General features: G+C 40.4%; 1 protein-coding gene across 1 annotated transcript in view; it reads right to left on the bottom strand.

The window, feature by feature from the left end:
* UNC80 (unc-80 homolog, NALCN channel complex subunit) overlaps positions 1 to 20,688 on the bottom strand; it is a 160,047-nt gene that overhangs the window by 119,642 nt on the left and 19,717 nt on the right. Inside the window, 7 exon segments of the mRNA XM_032222422.1 lie at positions 2,442 to 2,542; positions 2,591 to 2,858; positions 7,114 to 7,382; positions 8,844 to 8,981; positions 11,563 to 11,779; positions 14,986 to 15,120; positions 16,359 to 16,620. Coding sequence (XP_032078313.1) covers positions 2,442 to 2,542; positions 2,591 to 2,858; positions 7,114 to 7,382; positions 8,844 to 8,981; positions 11,563 to 11,779; positions 14,986 to 15,120; positions 16,359 to 16,620 — 1,390 coding nt within the window.

Genomic DNA, 20,688 nt, shown 5'->3' on the forward strand with positions numbered 1-20,688 from the left:
TGAATAGGTTGCCTTGGTCTGATCAAAAGACTTTGAAACACAGAGAGAAGCAATTCCCTTTATTGTTTACAATCTTGGAAGAAGTTAGAATACACAGTACAATTGTATTCCAGATCCAGCATCTCCTTCTCACAAACGTCAGCCAGATGCCCCTGGAAAGACCACCAAGAGGACATAAATGTAGTAACCTCAGGAAGCACACCTGTTTTCTACAACAGCCAGCTCTAGAAGGTATATTGTGTTTCATCCTGGCTATACTATTGTTACTGGTGGTCTGATCCATGTTTTCTTATTCCCCTTTAAATTGTCTATATTGTTGGCCATCATGACATCTTGGAAAATTGAGTAACAGTGGGATACAAGCACACATATTTCATGTGGTCTAATCTTTCTCTAAACCTCTCCTGAGGTTAATTGAGTTACTCTAGATTGTAGTACTTAGAACTGCATTCAGTATTCCACATATGACTGCATGTTAGATTTTGTAAGGATACAACTATATATAAACAGTTTTGCTTTCAGGTCCCATCCTAATGAATTCCAACATGGAATTTGTCTTCTTCGTAGCATTTACTGATTAAGTTGGTATCTGTACTAATTATTCATCACATCACAAGATCTTTCCCAGTCAGGTGCCAATAAGTGAAACCTGCATGCTCCACTCCATTTAAATATAGATCCACAGAGGTCTTCACATTGAGGAAGAGGTGGGGGCTCCTACCAGTTCGCACCTATTCGGTAGAACCGGTTCGTCAAATCTACCGAACCGGTCAGAAGAGGTTCCACCAGTGGACCCGGAAAGCAGGCCACACCGACAGAAGAGGGTCCAAAGTTTTTTGAAACCTACCACTGGTCCTTGGATATGATTACTCTACACTATCACGCTCATATTTATAAAACTCAGGGCCTCTGTGAAAGGTAAGGATGACTACTGCGTTTGTGGTGCAATCAGAACATGGCGTGTGTTGAAGTTGTTTTAACGCAAACCAAAGATGCCTTTTAAAAAACAAGTTTACATCCTATTCTTATGCATGCCAGTGCTGCGGCAAGCCACTCCCACAAAGGAGGCCACACCCATAGAGTAGGTTCGAACAATTTTTGAAACCCACCACTGCATTGAGGGCAATTGATCCGCCAGTTGCAATCCATGTATCAGCTTGCTGAAACTTTTATTTTGAAGATTGCTGATCTGGTAGAACTCAGATTAATATGCAGTTCTTCAAAAGCAAGTATTCTTGCATTTGTTGTTTGTAGCTCACAGTTTTACAACTTTATCCATGCTAATACTAATAAAATGTGCTTATTGCAAAAGGTGTACAAATCTGACTAGAAGAAATTATTCAAGTTAAGATGGGAGTGTAAGAGCATCCTTCTAATTTTTGCTTCAGGAAATTAAACCATAAGATCAAGATCTTACACTGCATGTCACATACACTGAAATGACTTGGATAATTCTTTTATGTGCTCATCTATCCCATACTCTGTTTCAATCTTTACACATTCATGTAAATATCTGAATAGGGATATCATATGACAACACCTCTGAAGGCAAACAGAAATAAGAACAAATCTTAATTAATAGCCTGGGATTTTAATGATGCAGGAGGGGGTGCACAGGTAAACCCACCAGTGGCTGGCCAGGTTAGGTGGTCTTAATAGAATGGACCTTATAAATTCATATTAGCTTGGCTTTTCATTCTAGTGCTCTGGAGTTCCAAAGTTGACTTTTAGCTGGAGTGAACTTTCTCTCCAACTTCCACATAACTATTAAAAATAGGGCTGAACAGTGTGGCAAGACCCTGTAAAGGAGGGACACAGGAAGCCAGATGTGGGTGAGAGATAGAAGAGAGGTAAAAACTGCTGACAGCTTAAGACATTATAGGAACTTCTCTTTCTTGTATTTTTCCTATGTACTTCTCTGAAACATTCCAAAGTGAACTTCTCCTTTTCGAAATGTCGTGCTTGTCTCGTGTATGGAAATGCCTTGAGAATGCACAGTGTGGAACACGGCATAAAAGTAGCATCCTGGGCAGAGCCCAGGCAGTTCAGATTTTGGTGTGTGAGCACGCTGAACTCGATGCATCAAATAAACCTGTTTCTCTCACCTTCGTGATCTCAAGTCCTGATCTTTCGTAAGTAGATTACAAACCTCAATCTGCTGCAACATTAACAATTTGCAAAACACAATATCAGAAGTTAAATCAGGCAATGGACTATCACAGTGGTCTCCAACCTTGACAACTTTAAAACCTGTGGACTTCAACTCCCAGAGTTGCTGGCTGAGGAACTCTGGGAGTTGAAGTCCACAAGTCTTAAAGTTGCCAAGGTTGGAGACCAATGGACTATCGCATCAATATGGAAAGTTTCTATAAAAATGCCTTTCAGCATTAACATAATAGTATTGATTGATAAACAATGAGCCCATTACAGCTCCAACATACCTTGTCTTCCTTTTTATCATTCTTTTCAAAAGATCTTCCTCCACCTTCTCCCCCTCCTTCTCCTCCTCCACCACCACCTCCACCATCTCCTCCACCACTGCCTCCACCTCCAGCAGCACTTCCAACGCATCCTCCTCCTCCTCCTCCACCTTCTCCACTGCCATCTCCTGTTCCAATTATTGGAGCAGTCCCAAATCCAGGCGCTGAGGTAGTCACGGCCCCCTTGAGTTGAAAGGAAGTTTCACTTTGTCTCTTTTCATTGGTCTCATTCTCCTTATTCTCACTTTTCCTTCTGACCTTCTCCACACAGGGTACCACCCCGAGCTGAAGCAGGCATTCCACAATGTTGAGGGCCACATCACAAATTCGGGAGCTGATGTCATGATTCAAGACCAAGTAAACTGCTTTAAGAACCACCTTGAAAGAAGAAATGTTAAATACTATATTCATTGTTTGCAAAAAAAACCCGACTGCAGGTCTCTAAAGAAATGGTCTAAATGTGGTATTATATAACAAAGGGACATGTTCAATTATAGCATAATAGCAGGGGAATGAAAATATGCATGCACCATTTATTTAAGCCACCCTAAGCATGATCCAGATTAATTTTCTGGTAGCAGTGCTTTTTAGCTGATCCTTTGATAGAAAGTAGTTTGTTGCTGAAACAATATAAAACAAAAATAATGTTTCATAAAATCATAGATTTTCAAGTCCCTAGTCTGAAATATGGCTAGCTGCCCACACACCTAGTCAAAGCAGCTTGCCACTTCCTTAGTTACTACAGGTAGTCCTCAACCTGGGACCTGGATATCTGCGGGACCGCCTCCTGCCACATACCTCCCAACGACCTATAAGATCCCACAGGCTGGGCCTCCTCCGGGTACCGTCGACCGGGCAATGCCAGCTGGCGACTACTCGGGGGAGGTCTTTCTCTGTAGCTGCCCCGGCCCTGTGGAATGATCTACCCGCAGAGATCCGGACCCTTCCCACCCTCTCGGCCTTCCGGAAAGCCATTAAAACCTGGCTGTTCCGGCAGGCCTGGGGCTGTTGACCCCAAAATACGGTCCAGCCCCTTTCAGAATGGAGTGCATGATGTGTTGTATTTTATATCTATCTTTCTTCCTTGTATCTTACTTTTCTTTTTTGATTATTTTTGTACTGTAAGCCGCCCGGAGTCCAACGGGATTGGGCGGCATATAAATGTTATTAAACTTATAAACTTCTAAACGTACAACCTCAATTGTGCCCAACATTTATGTTACTAAGTGAGAAATTTGTTAAGAGGGCATTGCCCCATTTTAGGACTTTTCTTGCCACATTTGTTAAGCGAATCATTGCAGTTGTTAAATTAGTACCACGGTTGTTAAATGAATCTAGTTTCCCCATTGACTTTCCTTATCAGAAGTTTGCAATAGATGATCACATGACCCCCGGAACACTGCATCCATCATAAATGTGAGTCAGTTGTCAAACATCCAAATGTAAATCACATGACCATGGGGATGCTGCAATGGTCATAAATGTAAATAAGAGCCGAGGTGGCGCAGTGGTTAGGGTGCAGTACTGCAGACCACTTCAGCTGACTGTTATCTGCAGTTCAGCGGTTCAAATCTCACCGGCTCAAGGTTGACTCAGCCTTCCATCCTTCCGAGGTGGGTGAAATGAGGACCCGGATTGTAGTTGGGGGCAATATGCTGACTCTGTAAACCGCTTAGAGAGGGCTGAAAGCCCTCTGAAGCCGTATATAAGTCTAACTGCTATTGCTATTGCTAATATTTAGATGAGGGAATAGAAGGAAAACTTATCACATTTGCAGATGATTACCAAGATGGCAGGAAAACCCAACATGCCAGAAGATAGGTTCAAATCCAGATGGATCTTGGCAGATTTAATCATTGAAGCCTATCTAACAAAATGAAATTCAGTGTAAAGAAAAGCAAGGTTTTACACTTAGGCAAGAAAAACCAAATGTACAAGTACAGATGATGTGAAACATGGCTCAACAACAGTAACTGCGAGAGGGATCTTGGAATCCAAGTAGACAACACTTGCATATAAGCCAGCAGTGTGTTGCAGCCACCAAAAAAGCCAACGCAATTCTAGGCTGCATTAACAGACCTATAAAATCAAGATCACATGAAGTGTTAGTTCTGCTTTATAATGCCTTGGTAAGGCCACACTTGGAGCGTTGCATCCAGTTTTGGTCACCACACTATAAAAAACATGTTGAGACTCTGGAAAGAGTGTAGAAGAAAGATTATTGGGTTGCTGGAGGCTAAAACATGGGAAACAATTGCAGGAATTGGGTTTGTCTAGTCTAGTAAAAAGAAGGAATAGGCTGACACAACAATGTCCCAAGATTTGAAGGCTGCCACAAAGAAGAGGGGTTCTACTTATTTTCCAAAGCTCTAGAAAACAGGACAAGAAGTAATGAATAGAAACTAACCAAGGAGAGAAGCAACTTAGAACTAAAGAGAAATTTCCCGACAGTGAGAACACTCAACCAGTGGAACAGTTTGTCTTCAAAAGATGTGGGTGCTCCATCATTGCAGGCTTTTAAGAAGAGGCTGGACAGTCAATTATCTGAAATGGTGTAGGATCTCCTGCTCAACAGGGGCTTGGACTAGAAGACCTCCAAGGGGCCTGATGTTCTATAAATATGAGAATAGTATTCAAATATTTGAAAGGAGGTCTACTATCCCATAATGGATGCTCCAGAATAATAGTCTCTAAACACACAAAGGCAAATACTGTGAGAGTTGGACAATGGAAATACAGGTAATCCTTGATTTACAATAGTTCGCTTAGTGACTTCAAATGAAAAAAAGGGACATGGCCATTCCCACTGAACAGCTGGTATAATTGTAAACTTATATGGAAAAGTTTTTCCCCCCCAGCATAATTCATTGCCTTTGATTTATTGTGATATTTTTTGTTTCGTTGCATCATCTTTTCAAATCAGGACTACTTTTATGTACTTTTGAACGATGATTATCACCTCATATGTCTCTCCTCTTGATTGTGCAAATGGTTTGGTTTCCTTTGCTGCCTTCCACTTTTTCCCCCATCTGGAACTGTTTGCTACTGTACTTTTTTGGAGAAATTCTACTTATTTTCATTTTTGGCTTATTTTCCCATTATTTTCTCCTGCTGCAGGAACCTAATTATCATTGTTTTGATAACTGTTTCACAAATTATTGTTCTTAAAATCAAGAATGCTAACATTCCAGAATCATCCAAATGTTCCTACTGTTGTATTTCTACTCCATTCTGTATACATAATAGGTTACAATTAAGTCAAATATAGTTGATACTCATGTTTTTCTCTGCCTCCTGAAGGAAAACATTTTCAAGACAAGATGTTCCTAAAAGGTGTATCTCTGAACACACAGTATGTTGGCATACTTAACATCCTCCAGGTTTGACAGATACTCATCACTATCCTAAGTATCTTGCCTCTCCTTCTCTATCAACATCCTGAAAAAGATCAATGCTTAGCATTGTGCAGCTGGTTCCTGAAGGATACCAATAAATTAATATAAAGTCTCTGTCACGGAAACCTATTCCTCCACCCTAATCAAAGGTTCTGCATGCATGGAAGTTTAGAAATTAGCCCTTCCACTAAGATGGCAATTTTATTTGAGCAGTGTCTGGAATTTGAAAACAACTCAACAAGATTTAAGCCTGCTGGTCACTCAGTGGCACTAAACTTTATACTTCTATAAAGGGAGGAGGGCCTTCTCTGTGGCTGCTCCGGCCCTCTGGAACGAGCTCTCCGTGGAGATTCGAACCCTCACCACCCTCCAGGCCTTACGCAAAGCCCTTAAAACCTGGCTGTTCCGACAGGCCTGGGGCTAATGAGCTTTTGTCCCCCCTCGAATGGTATGGTTGTTGTGTGTTTTTAAATTGTGGTATTGTTTTGTTCGTGTTCTTTTTTTCCTTATTTGTACCCCCCCCCCCTTGACTTGGGTTGTGAGCCACCCTGAGTCCCCTTCGGGGAAATGGGTGGCATAGAAATATAATAAATTCAATTCAATTCTAAACTCCCTGAGAAATGGCAAAATGAACTTCTTGATTTAGCAATAGCAATAGCAGTTAGACTTATATACCGCTTCATAGGGCTTTCAGCCCTCTCTAAGCAGTTTACAGAGTCAGCATATCGCCCCCAACAACAATCCGGGTCCTCATTTTACCCACCTCAGAAGCATGGAAGGCTGAGTCAACCCTGAGCCAGTGAGATTTGAACAGCCGAACTGCAGAACTGCAGTCAGCTGAAGTAGCCTGCAGTGCTGCATTTAACCACTGCGCCACCTCGGCTCTTGCATTTGCATTTTTAACCTCCTCCATCCTTCAAGTGCAATGTGAGCAACCAAGAAATTTAAGGCATAACGCAGGATAAAATAAAATATGTGACTCGTAATAAAGGAGATCATGTTTTCCACATAATATTTCCATTTTTAACCAGAACTTTCTATACGACCCTGGTTTCAATATAATGCTGTGCTAAATTCTTCTCACTGAGAATTGGTTGTATATTTTACATTACTACTAATTGGCGGAATGACTTTTAGGTAGGGCTGAAATGGAACAAGACTGCATGCTTAAGGGATTTTGATTTGCATCGTACAATAACTAGCACAGAAATGAACATTGCTTTTTTCTCGATCATTACCGAAAGATCCAGCATGCCATTCTTGTGGACAAAGTTGCTGGTGCCATCGATGTGATCTGTATCTTCCAGGCAGCTATAGTTGATGCAAGAATCTGTCAGACTTCGAGGGAGATTGGCACATGCCAGGGGCTCATGGGGCATTTCTGGGATGGGCACCTGGTTGCAGAGCTTGCGCATGTGCTCACTGAAGAAGTCAGCATAGCCCACATTGAAAGAGGCCAGTGTGGTATTGAAGGTGGCCACCGTGATGGTGGAGATTTGGGAACGTACTGCAAGAGAGCATCACAGATATTAGTTCATTGGACAGAGCACTTGATATGAAGGTGTAAGTTGATTCAATTAAGTGTAATATTCAGCTCTGGAACATTACAACTATTATTCAGAACTAATTAAGTGTATAACCACCTATAAGCGGAACTAAATAGAGGAAAGAAAAATCTATTGGTCTATTTTGGAACCCATGTAACAGAGGCAGGTTGCTCCCAGTTTGGCCCAGTTCGGCCAAACCAGTAGTGGTGGCGGCGGGAGGCTCTGCCCACTCACCCAGATGCTTCTGCGCATGCACAGAAGTGTTGCATACACGTGCAAACCCACGCACGAGCAAACCAGTAGTAAACCGGTTAGCAACCCACCACTGCCTTGTGAGATCAGCAACATTTGGGGAAATTTAGTTGTTCATACAAACTTGTTAAAATTAAATATGTATATTGAAAAGGAATTATAAATACCATCAACACAAAAGGGAGTTTGCTCAGAAGCTGAAATACACCAAGGGAATTAGAGGAAGAGTGGGAAGCAGAGGAGAGAAGAAAGATAGGAAGAGAGGGACAGGAGAGAGGGTGAAGGGGGAAGAGGAGGTGTATAAGGAGGAGTGGTAAGGGGAGAGAGGAGGAGGAGAAAGGAAGGGGAAGTAGAGTAGAAAATGATGGAGGGAGGACAGGATGTAGAAGAGTTGGAAGCAGAGGAGAGAAGAAAGATAGGAAGAGAGGGATAGGAGAGAGGGTGAGGGGGGAATTTGAGGTGTATAAGGAGGAGTGGTAAGGGGAGAGAGGAGGAGGAGAAAGGAAGGGGAAGTAGAGTAGAAAATGATGGAGGGAGGAAAGGATGTAGAAAGGGGGAGAAGAGAGGGGGAAGAAAGTGTCGGATAAGGTATAAATATGGTGTATGGAGAGCAGAAGAGCCAATAACTGGGTTTTTCTTTTTTTTTTCTTTGGTAATTGATGGTAAGATGAATTGATGTAAGTACTTAATAATACAACTTGATATTGACTATGTAATAGTATACATGTGATTATATGCTATGAAAATGGAAAATAAAAACTTTTTATGATCAAACGTAAGTTCAAACAATATATCATCTTTATCTACAGCAATTCCTGCAACACTAACCCCCTTCTGTTTTAATAAGAAGGCTCGCTTATAGCTGGGACCTGATATAAGCACAAGTCCTGGAAAAAAATTCTGGGTAACTCAAAAGTTTGTGATTTCTCCTAGGAGAAAAATGAATGTAGCCATATTTCTAATTCTAGCTCAGTGTTTCTCAACCTTGGCCACTTGAAGATGTCCGGACTTCAACTCCCAGAATTCCCCAGCCAGCGAATGCTGGCTGGGGAATTCTGGGAGTTGAAGTCCAGACATCTTCAAGTGGCCATGGTTGAGAAACACTGTTCTAGCTGGTTGTCATCTGGGCTTCTTCAAGAACTTTGTGCTGGGAAATCACTTGCTCATACTCTTGAATATCACCTCACCATGGCTGTTGGAATGGTCTGGGATGTCAGTAACCAAAGTGTGATGGGAATGGGAATGCCGAGCACTTAGACTTTCCATCTCGGTAGGTGTATCGGAGCTGCCCCGCCTTGTAAATCTCCCTGGAGTAGGAAAAAAAAGACATGCATCGTGCTGTTAGCGCTGCGGCATCATTTCATTTTGTTTTTTTGTTTATTTTGTTACTGTTTTGTTTTGTTATTTCTTGCTATTCCATCTCTCACTCGGGAATCATTTGCAAACGGAATATTATTTAAAATAAAAATAAAAAAAACAGGATTACGATTCACAGGGACTGTGCCTTTGTGAGCTGTCACAATGCACATTTCAGATCATTACAATGTCCACTGATTAAAGAGACTTTGAAGGAGGCATAGGTCAGCAAGAATAGAATAGAATAGAATTTTATTATTTATATGCCGCCCTTCTCCGGGAGGACTCAGGGCGGCGAACAATTCAAAAGGGGAAAAGGGGAACATAAAAACGAAATACAAATAATAAAAATAAGCAACAGTCGCACAGCCATACATGTCGAGAGGGGAGGGAACTCATCACCCCCAGGCCTGCCGACAAAGCCAGGTTTTGAGGGCTTTTCGGAAGGCCTGGAGAGAGGTGAGGGTCCGAATCCCTGCAGGGGGAGTTCATTCCAGAGGGCCGGAGCTGCCACAGAGAAGGCCCTCCCCCGGGTAGTAGCCAGATGGCATTGGCTGGTAGATGGCACCCGGAGGAGGCCAACCCTGTGAGATCTAATGGGTCTGTGGAAGGTAATTGGCAGCAGGCGGTCTCTCAAGTACCCAGATCCAATACCATGAAGGGCTTTATAAGTTACGACTAGCACCTTGAAGCGTATCCGGAGACTAATCGGTAACCAGTGCAGCTCGCGGAGGATAGGTGTAATGTGGGTGTACCGAGGTGCACCCACAATCGCTTGCGCGGCTGCATTCTGGACGAGTTGAAGTCTCCGAATACTCTTCAAGGGCTGCCCCATGTAGAGCACATTGCAGTAGTCCAGTCATTTGGTTGAAGCGATGGGTTAAATAACTTTGGCAAACTCATTTATTCTAAACTGGGTTTAACAAGAGCCAGTTATAAATAATATGGGATTTCCCCCTTGCCAATCAGTGGGTAGGGGTGAAGGGTAGGAAAGGATATTTGGTCTTGTATTCTTGCTCAAACATCAGCTGATTTTATTTTTATTCCAACGCATCAGTTTTATGGCTCATAGTGTCTGTTTTTGTTTTGGTGGGAAGTTATATATCTTATTTTATTTTCATGGATTATGATTCTTAAAAGTGGGCATGACTGGGCATCGCTGGATCAGAGAAGTTCTGGAAGTGGCAGCAAAACTGCAGTGAGGAGCATTGCCACTGTATTTGTTACTCCAAAGAGTATGAATCAGTGAGAAAGTGCTATAAAAAAGAATGAAAATGCCCCTTCCCTTTCATGTCAGATGAAGAGACCAAGAAAATCAGTGTCTTAGTTGCAATGCAGTGTGATTATTAAGTGACTTAAGAGCTTTAAAAGTTCGATTAGAATGGATCAATGAGCTGGAAACAATCTGCTTCCAGTGAGCAGAAAATAATTAATTCTTGAATAATTATCCAGATTAAGCAAACAACAGATACGTAAGATTAAAAGAAAAATTTGCATAAGTAATAACATATAATAAATGGGATTCCTATAAGATTAAATTAATAAGTTATGATGGGTGCCATTCAGTGTTGTAAATGGACTTTTAACTGCCTAATGAGATTTTCTTTCAATCTTCTACCTCCTTCACTACTTTATTCCTCATTTTTCCTCCAGTCTGGTCTGGTGATCCCTTAATTCTCGTGAGCAGATCGGAGGAAGTCTGAACAGTACAATTAAAACAAGCAGTATAAATAGGAAAGAATAATTCATTGTTGTTGTTCCTGTGATTATCAGTAGATAGACATCATTGTGTACCAGAGGTGGATTCCTACCAGTTCGAACCTATTCGGTAGAACCAGTTCGTCAAATCTACCAGACCGGTTAGAAGAGGTTCCACCAGTGGACCCGGAAAGCAGGCCACACCTACAGAAGAGGTTCCAGAAATTTTTGAAACCTACCACTGCTAAAGGGTTAGGGGTGCAAGGATCTTGTAACTTGACAGCTTTAAGACTTGCATGTTTCAGTGCCAGAGTTCCTGAGCCAATGTGACTGGAGGAGGAATTCTGGGAGTTGAAGTCCACAAGTCTTAAAGCTGTCAGGTTTGAAGACCCCTAGTTTTTTTCCTAAAGGGTTAGGGGTGCAAGGATCTTGTAACTTGACAGCTTTAAGACTTGCATGCTTCAATCCCAGAGTTTCTGAATATCTACTTGGACCGACCTAAGTACTAATTCATAATTTCATATCCGGTCACATCGGCGGCAAGCCCCTCCAATCTGGTCACATGGGTGGCAAGCCACTCCCACAAAGGAGGCCACACCCACAGAGTAGGTTCGAACAATTTTTGAAACCCACCACTGTTGTGTATTTATTTAATTTATTTATTTATAGACTCAGGGCGGCTTACAAGTAAAAAAGGGGAAGGGAAGGACATACAAAAAGAAGACAACATTAAAGTGTACACTCCATGATTATAAGCAACTGATGTCCATAACCAGTAGAAAACTCTGGTTTATTACAAAAGTTACTTGTCTTCAGTAAGAGCCTTTTATTCACCTAGAATAGTGGTTTGCCACCCTCCTCTCTCAATGCCACGCCTGTCTTCACCAATCCCAGAGAAGCTGCCAAAGGAGAATGTGCTTCGGGTAGGTGAGACATCCAAATGGTCTTCATGGAGTAGGAAGGGCACTCCCATTCGCCGTTGCCTTTTCTTCCCCGTGTGGTGGAAAGGAATGGAGCCTTTGCGTTCACGATCTTCCTTGCGGCTCTTGAACTGCAGGAAAAAAATGTAGACGAAATCTATATAGGACAACTCATAAGGGAATTGCAGAAAGCATGAAACAAGAATTCAGTGTTGCTTCAACCGTGAGATGGGTGGTATATAAACAAAAAAATCTCTTCTCTGAGGCTCAGATTCTTGAAAATAACCTGGAATTAATTTGCTTTTCCTTTGGGCCTAGGCTGTTTTATCTAACCAGGGGTAGGGGCAGGGGACATTTAGGTGACCAAGAAACAGGTTTATTTATTTTTTTCTAGAAAGCTGAAGATCCCACAGTATTAGGTTACCTCAGTGGTTCCCAAACTTGGCAACTTTAAGACTTGTGGACTTCAACTCCCAGAATTCTCCAGCCAGCTCTGGGAGTTGAAGTCCACAAGTCTTAAAGTTGCCAAGTTTGGGAACCACTGAGGTAACCTCATAGCCATTAGCAATACGAGTTTCTCTGGAGAGTGGATACTTGTCCTTACAAAACCCTATTTTATTTTCATGTTTTTTTCTACTTCAAAAGGACTAGATACAGTAGTGATCAAGGCATATGTGGTTGCAGGTACTTTTGAGCTACAATTCCCCAATCCTGATTTAAAGCAACCGAACTAGGAAAAGATGTATGTTGCATTGGTAATAGAGTTACAAGTGAATTTTAGCTCATTAGAAATGGTTGGGTTTTAGACTGATGGAGAGATGGGTTTGGGTGTGGTGTCATAAAATACAGAAGCAACCATGGCATTGCAGTGAAATATATGTATGTCAGATGGGGATGGTGCCAATAAGACTGGAAGGTATTAGGCGATGCGCATCTGGAGTTTGATTCAACAACTGGAACTGGTTTTGTATGCGTGAAATGACTGCACAGAACCTTTAACGCTTAAGAAAATATTGTGATTTTCTCTATATTGCATAAGAAAATATTGTGATTTTCTCTATGTTGGATAAGAAAATATTGTGATTTTCTCTATATTGCATAAGAAAATATTGTGATTTTCTCTATATTGCATAAGAAAATATTGTGATTTTCTCTATATTGCATAAGAAAATATTGTGATTTTCTCTATATTGCATAAGAAAATATTATGATTTTCTCTATATTGCATAAGAAAATATTGTGATTTTCTCTATATTGCATAAGAAAATATTGTGATTTTCTCTATATTGCATAAGAAAATATTGTGATTTTCTCTATATTGCATAAGAAAATATTGTGATTTTCTCTATGTTGGATAAGAAAATATTGTGATTTTCTCTATATTGCATAAGAAAATATTGTGATTTTCTCTATATTGCATAAGAAAATATTATGATTTTCTCTATATTGCATAAGAAAATATTGTGATTTTCTCTATATTGCATAAGAAAATATTGTGATTTTCTCTATATTGCATAAGAAAATATTGTGATTTTCTCTATATTGCATAAGAAAATATTGTGATTTTCTCTATATTGCATAAGAAAATATTGTGATTTTCTCTATATTGCATAAGAAAATATTGTGATTTTCTCTATATTGCATAAGAAAATATTGTGATTTTCTCTATATTGCATAAGAAAATATTGTGATTTTCTCTATGTTGGATAAGAAAATATTGTGATTTTCTCTATATTGCATAAGAAAATATTGTGATTTTCTCTATGTTGGATAAGAAAATATTGTGATTTTCTCTATATTGCATAAGAAAATATTGTGATTTTCTCTATATTGCATAAGAAAATATTGTGATTTTCTCTATATTGCATAAGAAAATATTATGATTTTCTCTATATTGCATAAGAAAATATTGTGATTTTCTCTATATTGCATAAGAAAATATTGTGATTTTCTCTATATTGCATAAGAAAATATTGTGATTTTCTCTATATTGCATAAGAAAATATTGTGATTTTCTCTATATTGCATAAGAAAATATTGTGATTTTCTCTATATTGCATAAGAAAATATTGTGATTTTCTCTATATTGCATAAGAAAATATTGTGATTTTCTCTATATTGCATAAGAAAATATTGTGATTTTCTCTATATTGCATAAGAAAATATTGTGATTTTCTCTATATTGCATAAGAAAATATTGTGATTTTCTCTATATTGCATAAGAAAATATTGTGATTTTCTCTATATTGCATAAGAAAATATTGTGATTTTCTCTATATTGCATAAGAAAATATTGTGATTTTCTCTATATTGCATAAGAAAATATTGTGATTTTTCTCTATACTATGCATGGAAGGATAAGAATAATTCCACAATATCTCAAAGTAACGTCGTCCTCTGGAGCTGTCTTACATATCCAGTTTCATTTTGGCGTTTTTTGCACTGTCACAAATAATTACCAAAATGCACTTAAGAACATTCCAAAAACGATGTGACAAGTTAAAGAAATCCCAGCAGTTGCACTTAACAATCTTCTGACCTTTTCTTAAGGAAAAGCAGCCTCAAGAAAAGGAGGGCACTTTCTCCTTCCAGATCATTTTGTTATTTAAAAAAAACCTCCGTCCCCACAGTTGTTCTTCCTTCCTATCAGCTGCAGGAGATGGCATTGTGAAGGTTACTTTGATTAGGAAAAAAAATAACAATTTCCTTGCAGTTGCTTTTGGTTCGGTTTGTTTCACTAGATCAGAGGTGGGTTCCTACCAGTTCGCACCTCTTCAGTAGAACCGGTTCGTCAAATCTACCGAACCGGTTAGAAGAGGTTCCACCAGTGGACCCGGAAAGCAGGCCACACCTGCAGAAGAGGTTCCAAAAATTTTTGAAACACACCACTGATACACACACAGAGAGACACACAGAATCACCCAGAGAGAGAAAGAGAAAGAGAGAGGAAGGATGAAAGAAAGAAATAAAAAAAGAAAAAAGGAAAGAAAAAGTGAGAGAGAGATGAAAGAAAAAAAGGAAAAAGGGACAGAGAGACAAAAGGAAGGAGAGAGAGAGAGAGAGAGAGAGAGAGAGAGAGAGAACACATGGCCGGCAAGCCACTCCCACCAGGTCACATGGCCAGCAAGCCACTCCCACAAAGGAGGCCACACCCACAGAGTAGGTTCTTGAACATAGACTATACTAGGCCATAGATCTTAATTGTACCCCATTATGAAAGTAGCAAGAGCAAATATAAGGCTAAATCCAATTGCAATATTAGACCTCCGTCTAGGAAAATGCAGTTCGTATGCCATTTAGGGATCACACGTGGAATTTAAAACGTTCATAGTTTTACCTTTTTAAATATATTCATTCCCAAATCAGAGGAGAGATCTGGAACTGCTGATCTCCTCAGGTTAGTTAGGGATACTTTGGCAAAAGCTTCGGTGCTTAACGATTTTTCTTCCTCGTTACATTTCATTGTGAGATCCTACACTCCCCAAGAAAGACAAGGAAAAGACAAGCATGTAAAATGGTGTTTTTTGTCAGCATTTCTTTCCTTTGGATGATAAGAGAATTGGAACCTTGTGGTACCTTGAACTGTAATGTTTTGAATATGAATAAAGGTTTTTATTTAACATTTCCAGTGCTAGTTGTTTCCTATCATTACAGACATCCTTCTGCCCATATTCCGGTTTTCTCTCTGTAATCTTGCAGTGTTCCCTAGAAAGTTCAGAGAACAGTCTTCACTGGCTACTTGAGCCAAGGTGACGCAGTGGTTAGAGTGCAGCACTGCAGCCACTTCAGCTGACTGTTACCTGCAGTTCAGCGGTTCAAATCTCACCGGCTCAGGGTTGACTCAGCCTTCCATCCTTCCGAGGTGGGTGAAATGAGGACCCGGATTGTTGTTGGGGGCAATATGCTGACTCTGTAAACCGCTTAAAGAGGGCTGAAAGCCCTATGAAGCGGTATATAAGTCTAACTCCTATTGCTATTGCTATTTCTGTTGCTACTTTGGAATCCTCATACCAGATCGTGTTTCTTGAAAGTCTCATTCTTCTGTAGACTTCAAGATTTAGCTAAAGTTGTTGCTATTCCTAAATATCTGCTTATTTGCATCTCTATCTGCACCTCTCTCTCCCCCCTCTTCTCCCCTTTCTTCTTCACTGAATCTCATGATTGATAATATAGAAAAATACTAATCAATACTGTCTCTGCTTGTTTATGATTATAATGACGTCCATTATATTTTGTTTCCCACTTTATTTAGGTTCTTTTAGCATAAGCACACCAAAAGTAACAAGAGCCGAGGTAGCGCAGTAGTTAGGGTGCAGTACTGCAGGCCACTTCAGCTGACTGTTATCTGCAGTTCGGCGGTTCTAATCTCACCGGCTCAAGGTTGACTCAGCCTTCCATCCTTCCGAGGTGGGTGAAATGAGGACCCAGACTGTGGGGGCGATATACTGACTCTGTAAACTGCTTAGAGAGGGCTGAAAGCCCTATGAAGCGGTATATAAGTCTAACTGCTATTGCTAAGTAAAGAGACATAAACAATCTACAATAAGTAAAGTTCAATATGTATATCTAGAACTTTGATGACAATAGTGAGTACTTTGTTCAGCAATGCATAATTAAACATGAACTTCAATCCCAACTTGCAACTGAACTTTTGACCAGGTGTTAATGTTTAAAACTGGAAATATTAGCCATCCGATTGCCTCGTTTTACCTGTGTTTTGTGAGTATTGACTAATGAAGGTGTAGCAGCCACCATGGAACTACTGCGGGGTCTTGGCAGTGGTGGGACTTCTGGGTCAAACGATTTATCTGGCTTTTCTTCTAACATGTGGCGCAACCGCTGGAGATAATACATCAAGGACCATTGTGTGCCTTCCTCAGACCAGTGTGGTTGAAGCAGGCATCGTAATACAGCGACATCAAAGTAAGTGGCATAGCGGGACCTTTGGCATGGTGGGATCACTAAAGACACTCTGTTACGAAGAGCAAAAAGAAGCACATTAATCCAATCAGTTGAGGAGTCAAGGAACAATCAGGATGTGGACCCCCAGGATAGTAACCCATTATTTAGAGCCGAGTGGCTCTAAAGTGGGTAGAGTGCAGTACTGCAGGCCACTTCAGCTGACTGCTAGTTCAGCAATTCAGCGGTTCTAATCTCACCGGCTCAGGGTTGACTCAGCCTTCCATCCTTCCGAGGTGGGTAAAATGAGGACCCGGATTGTTGTTGGGGGCAATATGCTGACTCTGTAAACCGCTTAGAGAGGGCTGAAAGCCCTATGAAGCGGTATATAAGTCTAACTGCTACTGCTATTGCTATTGTTGTATCCATGTCCTATGTTATATTCTCTGATAACGGTATGGACAATACTAGTCAATGTGGTACATTTCAGCCAGAATGTCACAAGCACCTCAAGCCCAAATTTACCCTGAATATGCCATTCTATGAATGCTTGGATATCTCCTCCAGAAACCATCTTGTTTTCAACTACTTTATTTATTCATATCTCACACATTGAACGGATGAATAAATATAAGTATTCATTGTGACTATTACAAGAAACAGTCATCTCGTTTTTTTCTGGATACTATATGATTCATTAAAGGATCCGCTTTTACGAAAAAGATGCGAACTGATATACAGATAAAAGAAAGTTTGAATTCTTTTTCCTTATAAATAGAACGTAAGCTAAATACACAGTCATGTTATCTTTCACAGAGAAACAAAAACATAAGAAAAATGGAACAGTGAGACTATTTGGGGAAGAAAGCTAAGGAAACTTTAGGCAGACATTCTAAAATCTAAATGAACTCCATCAGAATTGTACACAGCTTTTCGCTGTGCTAAATAAGACCGATTCCTATTGTGCCTCTGTAACAGAATACCCAATCAATTGTTCAGCAAAGGCTTTTTGAGCAAGTTGAAAGATCAGATAAATTACTTTTGATTGAAATAATTACATTCAATGTTCTAATTCCTGACATGCCTTGTGCAGGGGGAAAAAAAGTTTCCCAAGACAACTACAAATTTGTGGTACACAGTACAAATAAACAGATTGCAAATCCATGTTATAGCAATATGTTAAAAAGGTCATGAATTTCCTATACACCTTAGATAGAACTTGGTTACAACAATGTCATCTTATTTCTACTATTAAGGATTACCAGGATAAAATACATAATGATTTTAGTTAATATTGAAGAAATTAATGTATTTTCATGCAATATAACTCTTCCTAACCATATGCCTCATGCCTTATTTATTCCCTGTTGAGCATTTCTTAAAGAAATAATAGATAACATTAAATCTATGAAAATAAAAACTATTGTTATCATTGTACTATTTGGCAATTTAACGAAGTATTCAGTTAATTGGATAGCATGACTAATTCGTTTAGTCCTTAGGTTACAAGGACTCTACATGGGGCTCTACATGGGGCAGCCCTTGAAGAGCATTTGGAGACTTCAGCTTGTTCAGAATGCAGCCGCGCGAGTGATTGTGGGTGCACCTCGGTACACCGACGTTACACCTATCCTCCGCGAGCTGCACTGGCTGCCTATTGGTCTTCGGATACGCTTCAAGGCGCTAGTCGTCACTTATAAAGCCCTTCATGGTATTGGACCTGGGTACTTGAGAGACCGCCTGCTGCCAATTACCTCCAACAGACCGATTAGATCCCACAGATTAGGCCTCCTCCGAATTCCATCCACTGGCCAATGCCGACTGGTGACCACCCGGAGGAGGGCCTTCTCTGTGGCTGCTCCGGCCCTCTGGAATGAGCTCCCCATGGAGATTCGAACCCTCACCACCCTCCAGGCCTTCCGCAAAGCCCTTAAAACCTGGCTGTTCCGACAGGCCTGGGGCTAATGAGCTTTTGTCCCCCCTCGAATGGTATGGTTGTTGTGTGTTTTTAAATTGTGGTATTGTTTTGTTCGTGTTTTTTTCCTTATTTGTACCCCCCCCCCCCTTGACTTGGGTTGTGAGCCGCCCTGAGTCCCCTTCGGGGAAAAGGGCGGCATAGAAATATAATAAATCCAATTCAATTCAATACAATGGCAATTGGGACCAGGATTTTTGTTGCTAAACAATGTGGTCACAAAGCACAACGTCACATGACTACATTGTTTAGTGAGGGCAATCACAGTAGTCCCCATTGACATCGTCATCCCAGAACTGTGTGGATTGTTAAGCAGAAAGGGGCAGAAGTCCCATACAAGGGTGTGTGTGGGGGGGATGCTCAGGCACTATGAGGGTGGATCTGCAGGCAGGTGTGCATTACACTGCAGCCAGGTAGGGGTTGCAACGGAGTATGGAAGCCCTCAGGAGAAACAGCAGCAGGACTGGAGCCTCCTGCTGGCTTCCTCATGGACTTTGCTTGTGCGAAGCCAGCAGGAAATGTCTCAAATGGTACTCATGAGCCCGGAGGATGCTATGACTGTTGTAAGTATGAGCCAGTTGCCAGTTTCCGACCACAATCACATGACCAAAAGCCTGCTGAAATGATCAGAACTTTGAGAAGTGATTATAAATTCTCCTTGAACATTCAATGCGTAGACCATTGTCAACCTTTTTATACCTACCGCCCACTTTTGTATCTCTGTTGGTAGTAACATTTTCTAACCACCCACCGGTTCCACAATAATGGTGATTTATAAAGTAGGGAAGTAACTTTACTTTATAAAATTTATAAAGCGGAGTTATGGCAACCCCCCCACCCCACCGCCCACCATGAAAGCTGGAACGCCCACTAGTGGGTGGTAGGGACCAGGTTGACTACCACTGGAGTAGACTATCGATATACAATACTCTGTCATGTACTTCCATGCTTCCCATAAACTCTATTAAGTTTCTATTGAAATTTATAAAAATGGCATTCCACTTATTACTTGAATTCTTTTAAATCTACAAATAACTATTTCAGGGCAACGTTTTTCCTGTGTTCTTGTAAACATATCAGATTTTTCATGTGTTCTTGTAAATAAATGAGCTCAAAGAAAAATCAGCATAAATAAATGGATAAAAATTCAGCTGAATTACTGGAGGAAACAAATTGTGTAAACGTTTACATTATTTCAACATCGTTACATTTACTTGGCGACATTTCTAGGTAAATATCCTTGCGTTATTTCAAAGAGTTAAGTAAGATATTAAGAAATTGTATATGGCAAGGAGAAACTCCTACAATTTATTTATCTAAATTAAGCAGTTACATGATTTATTTATTTATTTATTTATTTATTTATTTATTTATTTATTTATTAGACTTATATACCGCTTCATAGGGCTTTCAGCCCTCTCTAAGCGGTTTACAGATTTTTTTTAGCAAATTGAGTCAGCAAATTGCACCCAACAGTCCGCGTCCTCATTTCACCCACCTCGGAAGGATGGAAGGCTGAGTCGACCTTGAGCCGGTGAGATTTGAACCGCTGAACAGCAGATCACAGTCAGCTGAAGTGGCCTGCAGCGTACTACACCCTAACCACTGTGCCAGTTTTAATCTCCCTGACTTGCACCTTTATCATTGGCATATATTTTGATTTTCCTTTTCTCTATGGGACACAAGCAATCAAGTAAGATGCCTCTGTTAGTACAAGTAGCAAGTTATTATGTAATTCCTCTGGAATTCTGACAAAGGCCTTGGCTTCATTTTCAGCATTCGCTCTGTTCTGTCTCCTGCATTAAATGCAACAAAGCAGGCCTGGAAGTCATTTGGTTGGAGTCAGTGGTGTTGTTTTTTTTGTAAATTATTTTTCTTTCCCTCCTCCTCCGTTTTCCCACGTCTGTTTCTCTTTCCCCTTCTCTCTTAAAGCAATTTTTTAAAAGGTACAATTTTTCCCCCTACTTAATTTTAATTGCACACTAAGCTCAATGCGTCAGTGATTGCACACACACACTTTCCCCAAAGGCCAGCATGTAATGATTGTTTGAATTTCTATCTTCAAGGACAGAAATAATTGTATAAAAGCTGGATCGGTAAGTAGAGAAAACAGCATTTATTCTGTTCCTGCTCGTTGCTAGGCAACACCCTCTCCAGTTCCGTTTG

Source organism: Thamnophis elegans, chromosome 1, assembly GCF_009769535.1.
Source record: "Thamnophis elegans isolate rThaEle1 chromosome 1, rThaEle1.pri, whole genome shotgun sequence".
Lineage (NCBI taxonomy): Eukaryota > Metazoa > Chordata > Lepidosauria > Squamata > Colubridae > Thamnophis > Thamnophis elegans.